This window comes from Temnothorax americanus, unplaced genomic scaffold (genome assembly GCF_048541705.1).
Source record: "Temnothorax americanus isolate GAGA-0224 unplaced genomic scaffold, ASM4854170v1 Scaffold75, whole genome shotgun sequence".
NCBI classification, from domain to species: domain Eukaryota; kingdom Metazoa; phylum Arthropoda; class Insecta; order Hymenoptera; family Formicidae; genus Temnothorax; species Temnothorax americanus.
This window is the reverse complement of record NW_027509798.1, coordinates 499,715-512,697: the sequence shown is the minus strand read 5'-3', so window position 1 is coordinate 512,697 and position 12,983 is coordinate 499,715. Positions and strand designations below refer to the sequence as shown.

Here is a 12,983-nt window from a genome sequence, read left to right as displayed (position 1 = left end):
AGGGTTTTATTTCCTGCCACATCGCACGAGATTTTAGACTTGAAAAAGAAGAAAAAGAGAACAGATTCTGAAACAACTCAAAAACCAAATACTAAATTTATGAACTTAATTGGTCAATATCTAATAAAATTCGCTAATTTATAGCGAATTCGGGCGCTTGTTCCTTTTACGTGTTAGTTAATAAAAAATTATTAATTTAATCCATGTTAATAAAATACCGTGTGTGTATATATATATATATTTCGTATATACATATATATATATATATATTACACACACACACACACACACACACACACACACACACACGCGCGCGCGCGCGCGCGTATCGCTTGACGAGTTAATCAACCAAGTTGTAGGAGCCTTATCCGATCTCCAGATATATAACGGGATAAGGTAGTAGGTTTATATTAATGGGAATATAATTCTATGAATGTATACGATTCCTCAATAATGACGCATTTTTCTGACGAGGCACGTGTTGTCGTGCTTACATTGTATCTTTATACAACTATTCTTATTCCATTATCTATCGTACGGCAACGTTACTTTTTTTGCAAGATTGTTATACTGTTGGATATTTTACTGCTTTGTTCGATATTACATTCGAAAATCTGTCGATGGTTTTATATGCTTGCTTTTCTACCGTGAACGCACTATTAAAAAGGAGAGAAACGACACAAGCTCGCACTACAAACGGCAGAAAGGAAAGCATATAGACGCGGAATAATAAAATCAGAGTTAAATACAAAATGAAATCACTACTGCTCTCCGTCTCGTGGTTAGCGGTGATTGATTTCGTAGTAGCAGCTGTCCACATTGTTGAAAAATTGTCGAAAATTCTTGCTAGGAGAAGCGCGGCTTAATGGAATGATGATTGGACGAATGAAGAGATCGGTAGTAGTGAGGAAGAGTACCTGTGAAAAAAAATCAAGTAGACTACGTTGTACACGTGTGCCATGTATTTGTAATTTACAAATTATGTTGTAAAACATATTCATCGAGGGTTGTCACGAGATTGAATCAACAAAAAGAAAACTAAGACACTCGACTTAAATTATAATTTTGCGCTTTTACAAAAAATAATAGACATCGAGGATTATAATATAATATTAACAAACAAGCAAAACGACATTGAGAGAGAAAGAGAGAGATTGCCGCTATACTTTCTTAAAGCAACGACGCGAAAACACCTAGTTTCAATTTTGTGCGGCAACTCACCAGCGGTTACAACGCGAATTGCACTGCGTTCGCGAATGAGGATTTTCGTTAGTACGGCTGATGCCTCTGATTTTGGCGACCACCACCTCCTCCTCCTCTTTGCTTGCCGCCATAGCCTGAGCCACCTGGAACAACACCAAGACTGCACCGTTAGTCTATTTACTTCTACAACGCAATTCTATAGCTACAATCATATAATTATAATTACACAAGTTAATAATGTAAAACAGATCGACTCTTATGATGTAATGCACGCACATCTCGGTAAGAATACACTACTAACAACCAAGTACTACGAAAGAAGATATTACTACTGATAATAAATGTAAGAGCAAAGAGGCTACAGGCTAAGGTAGTAAGCTGCATACTTTTCAGATCCCTTCCTTTTGATATGCATCTCTCTGGGATTCTGGTAATATTCCTCCCTTGGTTTCTTTTGTTATTACAACAATGATTAAGCAACATGAATTTGTAAGCAAAAATTATTAAAGCAAGACAAATTAAATAAAATTTCTCTTTTTGAACGTTTTTTCACTTTGACGTCTTTATTACGACTATAAGTCGGGGGGTAACTTGCTCTCGTTGCAATCAAAGGGTTACAAGGATGGGTGCAACACTAGCGGTGGCAAAGCTAAATATAAAAGAGAGAGAGAGAAAAAAAAGAGCAAAATACAAAATAATGGGTAATAAAGAGTATATCAAGGAACGCTGTAATGCGTACCTTTACCGCGTACACCACCGCGCCCGCCCGCGTAGCCACCTTCGTAATTACCACCGCCATAGCCATAGCCATCTGCGTTTCATGAAACACATGGTACAATGGAGTCAGTATCCGCACGTACCATCGAGATTCCAATGCATTGCAAGAAGTAAAAAAAAATCGTGCAAAAAGAACCAATTCCAAGAGTGAGAATTCTAGTTCGAGAAAAACGATGCAAAGATACTCTCTGAAGATCGTCAGGATACTGACCATTTCATGACAGAAAATACCTCACCCTAGGACATTACTTAAGTTCAAATTCGATTTACTATAATCTGCTATATGATAAAGAATAAAGGATAATCACCACCATATCCGCTGTAATCATAACCACCGTAACCGCCGTAACCGCCGCCGTAGTAATCGTATCCCCCGTAACCGTCGTACCCACCGCCGTAGCCGCCTTGGCCGTAGCCACCGCCATAACCGCCTCCATAGCCCTGTCCCCAACCACCTTGTCCTCCGAATCCGCGACCCCGACCGCCACGGGCTCCTCTACCTCGGCCCATCATTCCGCCACGCATTCCACCCATGCCATCCAATTTAGGTGTCGCCTTTTTTACATCCACCTGTTTAACAAAAGATCGAAATCAATAAGAAATATTGTTGATTCAATTTATGAATTGTAAGTTAAATTTTAAGTTTAATAATTGCTAAATAAAAGACCGATGAAACTTACAGCTTTTCCATTGATGGTCTGTTTGGGTGTTTTAAGAAGTTCATTGACCACTTGCTCAGATTCAAACGTAATAAAGCAGAAACCTTTCCTTTGGTTCTTTGTCTTATCAAACGGCATTTCTACTTCGACAATCTGGAAGAAATCCACGATAGTTTATGTTTCTTTTGGCTTATTCCTTGTATTCCGTTTCTAAGCAAAAAATACTTACATTTCCAAATTGTGAGAAGAAATTTTTGATATCGTCATCGGATAATTCTGTTGAGAGACCACCGACAAAGATCTTTCCATGCCTAGCTTTCGCTTTCTTAGGATCGACTTTTTTGTTGTTGATGACATGATCGCCAGCTGACATAATCTGTAAGAAATCATTAAATCCATTTCAAGAATAATTAATTATATATATATTGTTTATAATACTTGAAATGTGAGTACTTAATGTGAGTACCAATTAAAACATAAAAATAGATAATAAATTACCTTATCGAGAGCTTCGGCTTTGGCGAAGACAATAAAGGCAAAACCTCTCGATCTTCCCGTATTAGGATCTGTTTTGACATTAATACTCTCAATGTCGCCATATGTGCTAAAGTGTTCTCGTAATTCCTCTGAAACAAATTAGAATAAAGAGCCATGACAAATTTCCGAGTAAAATGTAGCTTATTGACGATTGTAAATTATTAAGAGTAAAACTACTCACTGTCAGTAGTTTCCCAGCTCAAGCCACCGACAAATAATTTTCTGTAAACAATAAACAGAAGTAAAATTTTCAAGTAAATGTAATGGAGGATAACGCGTTTGCCGCCCTAACTTTGCAACCGCTATTGCGGTGCTATGATAATTGCGGTAGTATTATATTATTTCAATTGAATTTTTATAGGCACAAAATGTTAAAAGGTAAACAAAAGAGATAAATAAAAATTAAATGTGCCTATCAATCATTAGAGTCCTGATTACTTCCGGTCAACCTGCAAAGCAATGGAACTAATTTATTTTACCAAAGAAAGAACATATTTTTTTATAAATATTAAATTAAATTAATTGTTTCTACGAATTTAATGTCGATTAAATGTCATTCCTGTGCAAATTAAAGTCATACTACAATTTAATAGAGTGTAATTGATGATCCATGATCTGGAAAAGGCATTGCAAAACATTTTGTTGTATTTAAACAAGCACGATATTTCCAATTGCAGCAACACACAATGTAGGTGTGTCCTACATATAGATTTGAAAAAATAAACACGTTCCTTGCGTGTGAGACTGAACAAGATTGTTATACTGACAATAAGAGATAAAGTTACAACATACCATGTCCCTAGAACAAATGAACTTTTCATCAAGTTAAATGTTATGTTATTATACAAATTACATACGCAGTTTCTACGCGATAGCGTAGTAAAATTCAAGTTACGGAGAGATGGCGGCTTTGCGTACCACATAAGTCAACTCGATTTGAACACCATATATATAACAATATATTTTTGTAAAAAATATTAAAGAAAGTTTTTTTTTTAAGTACATTTGCATAAGTATATATGTGTATGTGTGTGTGAGTGTGTAGTAGAAAAAAACGCATCAAAGAAAGCAAAGTACTGTTACAACGATGATCCAAATAAGCTACACACAACTCCAGTTGAGATACGGCTGCTCCTAAAGAAAATACAAACAACTTTTCTAAGTTACAAATCCCGATTATTAATTGGCTCACAGTAGTGGCACGTGGTAGATCGACTGCAACTCTATATTGGAAAGCTAAAAATTAATTTCCACATTACAATAGATCAACATTGGTCACTGCATGATTTTGCTTTGTTATCTCTCTCATTTTTTGCTTTTCTTTTATTTGACTTCTTTTTAAACAATGTTATTGTGCATTACACTCGTACGCATACATATTATATATTAGATATTTTATTTTATAGTTCGTCAAGAAGGCTTACATTAGATACGACTTGTCTCCGAATCTCGAGATGCACTTTTCATACTTTTTCATATTCAAATAACAAGCTGCAATATGTACACACTTTGTTGTTTTTCTATCTTTTCCTTAACTTTTTTTTCCGGCGATGTTAAGTCTGTACTTATATACGTTTATCGATATATGTCGTTTTCATATCATCTATTGCTGATGATAAATACCATGGGTACCAGTCTCTCGCCGGTATCTGTTGTCAGGTCAGGTCACAGTTAGCCGGTTGCAAGCAGCCCACCATAATCGCACTGGGACGTTTGCCACCTGCAGACCAAGTCACAGAAACTGCGTTAATGGCGTTCCGGAGCCTATTGGAGATGTTTGCATTGGCCCTAGTGTCTCTGTGCATTTGCTCATGCCCAAATAATCCAAATCACACTCGAATCAGCGGAAATTACTCTACTCTGTATTATCCAGCAGGCAAGTATGTGTCGCTGTGACACGTATTTGATCTCAAGTAACATTTAACTCGACTTGATTCCAGCACTTTCGTGTCGTGACGTAACATGATGGACGTAACTTGAGAACTCGATGCTCGATCGTTCACAATAATTCCGACCCCAAAGCTCATTCACGAAGCCTCATAGTTCAATTCAGTGATCCCAGACAAGCATTGGATGGATTTTGTCAATCGTTTCAAGCAATTGACTAAATCTGAATTTGACCGTAAACTGTACTGTGAATAAGGAAAGATGATTCGTAACTGATCAAACGTGGATTTCAAAATTATATTCTATTAAAAAAAATAGAAAATACAAGTGTTATTCTTATAGAATATATAAAAATAAATCTACAATATACATACAAACTTTATTAATGATGGAATTGTGACTGCCCTCCATTAATTATAGGACTAGAAGAAAGTTAATCGGCTGAGTGAAAACAGAGAGAAGAAATTTACAAAAAAAGTTAGAAAGCTTGAAAAACAGATGGACACACCTCATAATAATAACACATATGTAATTGTAATCACAGCATTGTAATGAGCATAATTATATATTTACCTTATTTTATTTCATATATAACAAGCAATATAAAATATTTCAAACAGATTTTATTACGAGCATTGGTAATTGATAGGACGCAGTAAAATTTTATAATTCACATTTAGTTATCTCTGATGTGTATGTATATAAATATAAATATATAAATACATATATGTATATATATATGTATAAATAATATCTAATTTTTAAACATTCGTGCGATAATAAGATACCGAGCAGCAAAGTAACGTTGTCTGGTGCCCGCGTACTCCCTGCGCTCGAATGGCAAACATGAACGACGTTATCGCGGAGGGAGTGGAGAAGGAAAAATGAAGCGCGGCAAAATGTCGAGAATGTGAGCGCGGAAACAACGAACGACGTGCAAGGTAGACACGCGACACGCGAATGAGTCTCTTTGCTACGAGCAGCGTGAAAGGAAAAAAAAATAGACCGCATCTGAGCTATGACAACAATAACGTAACTTCGCGTAATTATTCGAAGAACCGGCAACAAAAAGAAACGCACTGGCGAGCGCATCGCGATCGAACGACGTAGGATGATCGCGCGAGTAAGTGATCAGTGCCCGGTGCACGATCGATGCGCACGGATTATGGTTTCGCTCGATTCGGCCCATCGCCATCTTGTCCGAGGCCCATATTGGAAGCGGAACCCCGCCGCAAGGGACGCCGACCGATTTCGCGGGAAAACGCCTTTGGTGGAATGCAGTCGCGCTAAAAATCAATGCCATTCCCGGGATGCGAGAGATGGTAGGCGCTGTAAATCGTGTCCGATCGCGCGGCATGACCATGCCGGGGCACTCAAGTGGCGGATAGAAGGACGAAAAGAGTCTTACCTGTCCTCCTGCGAGTCCTGGCCATTCTCCACGGCGTCCCCGCCGCCGCCGCCGGTACCGCCGCTCTCAGCCTCACCGTTCTTCTCGAAATTTTGCTCCGCCACATCCTCACTGAAGTCCTTGTTCTCTTGCTGATCAGCCATTGTTTACAGCCGCGTTTTGCGCACTGGCCGCGTTAACGATACGAGGGAAGCTCGAGAAGATAGAAAATAATCACAATCGCACTTATATCAGTAGACGACTGCGGAGAGACAGATCTACGGCAAAGAGAAAAAGACGACGAGTGGAATACCCACATTAGTTCTGGGAACGCCGGATCGACCTGCTATCTGCCGGGAGCCCCGGGAGGAAGACGGAAACCGGAAACCGTGTCGACCACGGGTCTGTTTCTATGAAGATGCAAACCCATGCAGCGGAATGGCGTACGCAGAAAATTACGGAACGAGAGCCTTGACCAATCACAAGCGTTTCGTAATTTTCAGCGACTTTCCGCGGTTTTTAGCGGATAGTTTTAATTTTCTTCGCGGAACTGCGCAATTCCATATGTGTATGTATAGGTATACACACACATCATAAAAATGATAAAATAAGAATGCGTGCAGGAGCCTTATTCTCGAATCATTTTCATGAAATTCGCATGCGAAATCCAATGCTTTTCAAATAAAAAGTCGCATACGACAATCATTAGGGCAGGCTCGAGAATACGGTCCCAGATGCTGTCAAACGCATTCGTATGTATTTGACCGGAAATGAATGTCCGGGAAAGAATCTACCATATGAAATCGTTTGTATTTCGTATGAAGACTTTTGAAGTGCAATTGAAAAGGTTTGTGAGTGATTCGTTTAATTGTAATTAATTATAATTATTTTTACACCATGCATATTTAGCCAAAATAGATAAATTAATAAAAGTTTTTATACGGAATCGTTTGTATTTTGTATTTTGTGAAGAGTTATGAAGTGTGATTAAAAAGGTTTGTGAGTCACCCAGATAATTTTAATTAAATATTTATAAACTCGGTAAGGGCACAGTATAACCAGTAGGGGCACTCAGCGAAAATATGCGTGGTCGCGCAGGTACAGCTGCGCAGTTTTTGTTTCTGGTAGGATCCAATGAAATACAAGGGGACAGGAACGTGCATATGTGCAAACATGTGCCCGACCTAAGTTGTCATCTGTGATTGTCATTTTTCAGAGATTATGAGAAATGGATAAAAAATAAAGCAACAATATATTAAGTGCAGTGTTAAACAATACACTAATAACAGTTCAAATTCTCATAAGAGTTTTTTTCGTTGTTTGGCGCACCGCCATGTATCATAGTGTAAATAGTAGTTAATTATAAGATTGATTTCGTGTTGTCGTTTCACATTGTTGATGGTACGGTTCTTGTATTGATTAATTATACCGGGTTAAATTATCGCGCCTATTAGCGAAACGTCGGTGGATCGCGATTAGTACACTTGTCGATATTCACGCGATTCACCCGACTCGTGCTGCCCGCCCACGGGTGGCATTCCCAATTATGAGAAGAATTCGGTACTCGCTCGCGCCGTACTTCGCAGGTGCGCGAGCCGGAGAACGCCGAAGAGAGATACTCACCAGTCGAACGTCGTGAAGCTCACACGTTACCGTTTTGCATGTGCAAACTCGGAGTGCTCGGTCGCCTATCGCAGACCACGAAGGCCTAATCGCTTGCTATCCTGCCTATCTGTGACTGCTTGCTATCCTGCCTATCTGTGCCTGCTTGCTATCCTGCCTATCTGTGCCTGCTTGCTATACCTGCCTGTCCGTGCCCGCTTGCTATACCGGACTGTTGCATGCTTTCGCCTTGCACGCCAGAGATCTCGCCAACGGGAGGACGACGTCGACACCCAGGAGGCGCCGGGCAACGACACGGTGAGTCGCCTCGAATTTTTGATATTCGCTTGCTTGCTTCGCTTTATTCGCTTTCGCGAGGGCGCGGGCCCTCTGGTCCTTCGAGAAATTTTGTTGACCAATCGCAAATCCGGGGAGCGCCTCATACCCCCCCGTGCATTCGTTATCCAAAAGATATTGAAAAGTAAGTTTTCGTAAATGTAGAAACTAAAAGTTATGTTAGGTTAAATAAAATGAACCTATAAAATAAGTTTAAACTATTTGACTTATAAAATAAGATAATATATTTGTAATTACATTCTAATAAATTATGTTTTTAAGGGCAAAGCAATGGGCTAACACGTGCCTTCGAGAAGATCTTATATGTAAAGCACACTTATTATACAATTGTTACAGAGTGGCTGGATTCGGGGAGCGCGCTATTAGCGTTATTTGCTTATTCTATCCTTGTTTTACACCTGATGAGCGATAAAGACAGAATGATCCCACACAGCACATAATATTGCAGAAATATTGCAGTAATAATGCAATATAGTGGAAATATTACGTATTACAATGAAATATTTCAGAAATATTACTGATGTATTACACGTTTTTAAATAATATTGAAATATTACAGTAATATTGCTGCAATATATTGTTGAAATATAATACTTTAAGTAGCAAAATAATGTCAAATGACATTTTAATGACATCTTATTGACGTCATTAAGGCCCAGTTCAACAGTGGCCAGTTAGCTTAACCAGTAGTTAACTCTCACTCTCCGTCTCTTTTTAACTCAAAGATTAGATAGAGACGGAGAGTGAGAGTTAACTACCGGTTAAGCTAACTGGCCACTGTTGAACTGGGCCTAAGACGTTATTAAGGAGGTTCGATGGCTTCATCGGAGGGAGTAGTGGGACGCGGGGGTTCTGGAAACAGCGCACTAGCGTTTGAAATAGTGGGAATAAAGGGGAATGCTCTGATTGGACGGCGCGTGCGTATAATGCGTGCTGCTGTTCACGTCGTTCACGACCGTGGCAGTCTAGCAGACGAAAAATCAAGCAATTTATGCTTTAATAATTAATTTTTCTACGAAATGTGCGGTAACCTTCCCCTTTCTTTCGCTCATTTATTTGTAAATTATTAAGTTACATGTGCATATTTTTTTTTCCTTATCATTTGCATTTTTTCTTGCAATTATTTCATTTTGAAGGTATATGCAATATATCATTTCCCATAAAAACCTATGTTAAAAATGCAGTTTCATGAAATTTTAATATGTTGTTTTAGAATGCAAAATAGAATTATGTAAATTTTTTGGGAATTTTTTACTGTCCCGTTTTGAAAAAAATCTAATCCAACAATTGTACTTTATAAGTTTTTGGAGTAGATTTTTTTCAAAACGGGACGGTAAAAAATTCCTAAAAAATTCACATAATTCTATTTTGCATTCCAGAACAACATATTAAAATTTCATGAAACTCTCTGCATTTTGTTGTAGCCATCGAACCTCCTTAAGGTATCACACAATCATACGTATTGCACAGATAATATATACCAGTTAAAGAATTTTGGACTAAAAGAAAGAAAAATCTAAATAAAAAAATGTGATGAAATCAAAAGAGACTGACTTGTACTTTTAGGGAATAAAAGTGATTAAGATAAATTTTATAAGTGGTGGTATTTAATTTTATAACTTGTTATTTGTTTTGTAATAATAAAAGGTAATTATATATATAATTAATTTTTAATTAAGAGCCAGTAAGTAAATTGATAATAAAATAAATAAATAAAATTTAAAATTTATATTTCTTATATAATCAATATTAAACTTTTCAAATTACGAGTTTGTCACATGGATAAACAGAACGTTTCTGAGTGCGTAAGTGGAGGGAAGAACGCTAGTGTGTGTGGCTATGCGCTTGGTCGCAGTACCGACCCCCTCCATTCCCGGTCTTCTCTCGCTTATAGAGTCCTATAGCACAGTATATACAGTAGCGCAACTCTCCTGATTTCTTGTTGTCTAAAATGGAGTGCGCATGCGCGAAATAAGTAAGCGCCCACTAACACTATCTGAATGTCGTTCTCTGAACTTCTTTCTCAATTGCTCTTCCTTTCTCCGTTCTGCTCTGCTCCCTCTCAGAATTTAAATGGTCATTTAAGTAAATGCCTATTTGTATTGGAACAGAAATTTGGAGAGAATTAGCTCAATTACCCACTGAATGCTATTGAGAGCTGTTAGAAGTGTTTGAAAAACTCTGAATAACTACGTTTGTGATGAAAGTGAAAAGAGTTTAAGAGTATAAAGTGGTTACAAACCTCAGAAGGTAAGATAATTATTCATAATCATTGTACTTAAAATCAGTCATGCTTAAATTAAGAATATTGTTTATCTATTTATCTTGTGAAACTAATACTACGTTTACGCGAGCGTTACTTCTGTAGTAATTTACGATATATCACTCGTTTACGCGGAGTAAATTATCGCAAGTTACTACAAAATCCCGTTTACGCGAAGGAATTATCGTAAGTTACTAGAGAAGTAAAGCTCGCGTAAACGTAGTATAACTCTGTGATACTATAATATCTAGAAAAAATTGCTGCTTGATTCTACGTTGTCTACGAACGGTTACATTTCTGAAATACTTATTAAAATGCAAATTTCTGGCTGAAACAGACGTCAGATAATTCAGATATCGACTTCACAAAAGATAGTAGTGTCGATTTTGAAATGTCCAGCATGCATTCCACAATACAATACAATTTGTAAGTTATCATATAACAGCGTTTCATGATTTAATTCAGAATTTATATTAAAAGTAATGATTTTTTTTCTTGTAGGGAAAGCTCATGGTTGAAACTATAATACTTCCACCGTTTGAATTTTTAGTAAATTGCGGAAAGATAACATATTCTCTCAGCAACATATTTATCTAAAAAGATACAAGTACGTATTATACCATCTTACTTACAAAAAATTAATACGTTATTTAATATTAATGTGGCATATATTATCAAATAATTTATTTTAATTAATATTGTTGCGGAATTTTTATAGATATCTCGTTTCGATATAACAATAACAGCTAGTGCTCGGCGATGCACAAAATCTAAACGCAATATATACTGAGCGAGAAGGATTTCAAAATTTATATGATAGAAACAAAGCATGGAGATCCACATTCAGACACGGGTATTCCACCTTCTTTTGCGACAATAAAATCTGAAATGATTCTAGGCAAAAACCGCCAGTTTTTCATTGAAATGGGACAACCGACGAAAGTACATATTTCTCTTTATCCCGGCTCAATCAACTTTATAACATACAAAATAAGGTAACTCAACAAAGAATGTATAACATATTCGTATATATTTTCAACAGTTCTAAATTATATCAATGTTCTAGGTATTATCGTGTTTTATTGATGACGACGTGCAAGTATACCTACAGAGAAGAATGAAACTACGGATATGGATTCGCAAAATATAGCAGTGCCGACGAAATCGAGGAAATTCAGTGTACTTGATTTACATTTAAATACAAGACAGGTTGTATTATCCTTGAAGACTGACACCGGAGCAGAAATTATTACCAGTTTAGCATTGTTAAACGGAAACCTATCGAAACTAGCTTCTAAGACTAAACAGAATATATTCAAATCTATCCATAGATTCTTTCATTGTATCAGCTATCTTAAATAAGAATATCAAAGTGCTATTAAATTTATGGTGTTGCAATTTCGTATGTGAATTTTTGTATGTGGACTTTTGCTTACTCGGATCAGAACGGCTCTTAGGAGAAATTTTATAAATTTATAAACGCAATGCTCAATCCGGCGTATGGGAATCATCGAGATAATATAATACATATGTCCATTATTCTATCTAGACACATTTTATATAAGCCATTTACTGCCAATTGATTGATGCATATCTATTGAAGTACATATAGACTCTCATTCGATGAAGCATTAACGGAATGCGCAGAAGCGCGTCCAAATTCCGAAATACAACGATCGTCGCTGCTTCTGCGAAGTAACAATATGGTTGTAGAATTTCGAATCGTTACTCGACCACTTTTTCGGGACACTTTTATATTTTTATAATATATCATATTAGGTATACATTGATTATTTTGCATATAAAATTTTATTTTGCATGTCTGTATGTACGATAAATATGTCGCTTTATATTATACGAATTGTTTGTTATAACAATTAATGATACAATATTTCAAATCTGTATACCAAATTAGTAATATAATCATTAATCGATATGAGTCATGGATACTTCTATTTTATATTTTCCTATATTTATATTCCTAATTTCAGTGTTTATAATCCTAATATTCTGTCTGTAACATCGGATAAGAAAGAATCCTTATTCATAATCTATCCGAAAACAGTTTCTGCATCAGAAAGAACATCAAATGGATTAGTATATACATTTCTTATCCTTCAGATACAAAGAAATTATTTTTCTATTCTATAAGAATCGCAATGCATTCGAAATAGCGCGCTTAGATAGAGCTTTATTAGAATACTACCTAAACATAATTTCGAATATATTACGAATTTTTATGGAGTAGAAAAGTGATTTTTTTTTGTATCTGAAGAAGAACTCAGAATTGGTGACATAGAAAAGAATTTCT

At 36.7% G+C, this 12,983-nt stretch overlaps 1 protein-coding gene and 2 long non-coding RNA genes across 7 annotated transcripts; 1 reads left to right on the top strand and 2 right to left on the bottom strand.

The window, feature by feature from the left end:
- Window positions 1–438: 438 nt before the first annotated feature.
- LOC143906748 (RNA-binding protein squid-like) lies at window positions 439–6,759 on the bottom strand. 3 transcript variants are annotated; one of them, XM_077423005.1, is made up of 9 exons: window positions 6,472–6,758; window positions 3,358–3,398; window positions 3,138–3,265; window positions 2,869–3,015; window positions 2,661–2,792; window positions 2,289–2,550; window positions 1,943–2,014; window positions 1,222–1,346; window positions 439–917 (listed from the first exon to the last, which is right to left on the bottom strand). In XM_077423005.1, exons 1-8 carry the CDS (start codon window positions 6,612–6,614, stop codon window positions 1,270–1,272), a joined length of 1,002 nt encoding a protein of 333 aa, XP_077279131.1. In that variant the 5' UTR covers window positions 6,615–6,758; the 3' UTR covers window positions 439–917; window positions 1,222–1,269. The 3 variants fall into 3 exon arrangements, with proteins under 3 accessions (XP_077279131.1, XP_077279133.1, XP_077279132.1); XM_077423007.1 differs by lacking the exon at window positions 6,472–6,758 and adding an exon at window positions 4,601–4,756; XM_077423006.1 differs by lacking the exon at window positions 1,943–2,014 and having other exon boundaries at window positions 6,472–6,759.
- LOC143906751 (uncharacterized) lies at window positions 4,812–6,465 on the bottom strand. Its single transcript, XR_013259642.1, has 2 exons — window positions 5,637–6,465; window positions 4,812–5,504 (listed from the first exon to the last, which is right to left on the bottom strand). It is a non-coding gene; the product is annotated as an uncharacterized LOC143906751 (long non-coding RNA).
- Window positions 6,760–7,685: 926 nt separating the features above from the next.
- LOC143906705 (uncharacterized) lies at window positions 7,686–12,608 on the top strand. 3 transcript variants are annotated; one of them, XR_013259622.1, is made up of 6 exons: window positions 7,686–8,533; window positions 10,521–10,659; window positions 10,924–11,098; window positions 11,174–11,279; window positions 11,391–11,667; window positions 11,739–12,608. It is a non-coding gene; the product is annotated as an uncharacterized LOC143906705 (long non-coding RNA). The 3 variants fall into 3 exon arrangements; XR_013259623.1 differs by having other exon boundaries at window positions 7,689–8,370; XR_013259621.1 differs by having other exon boundaries at window positions 7,696–10,659.
- The last annotated feature ends 375 nt before the right edge of the window (window positions 12,609–12,983 follow it).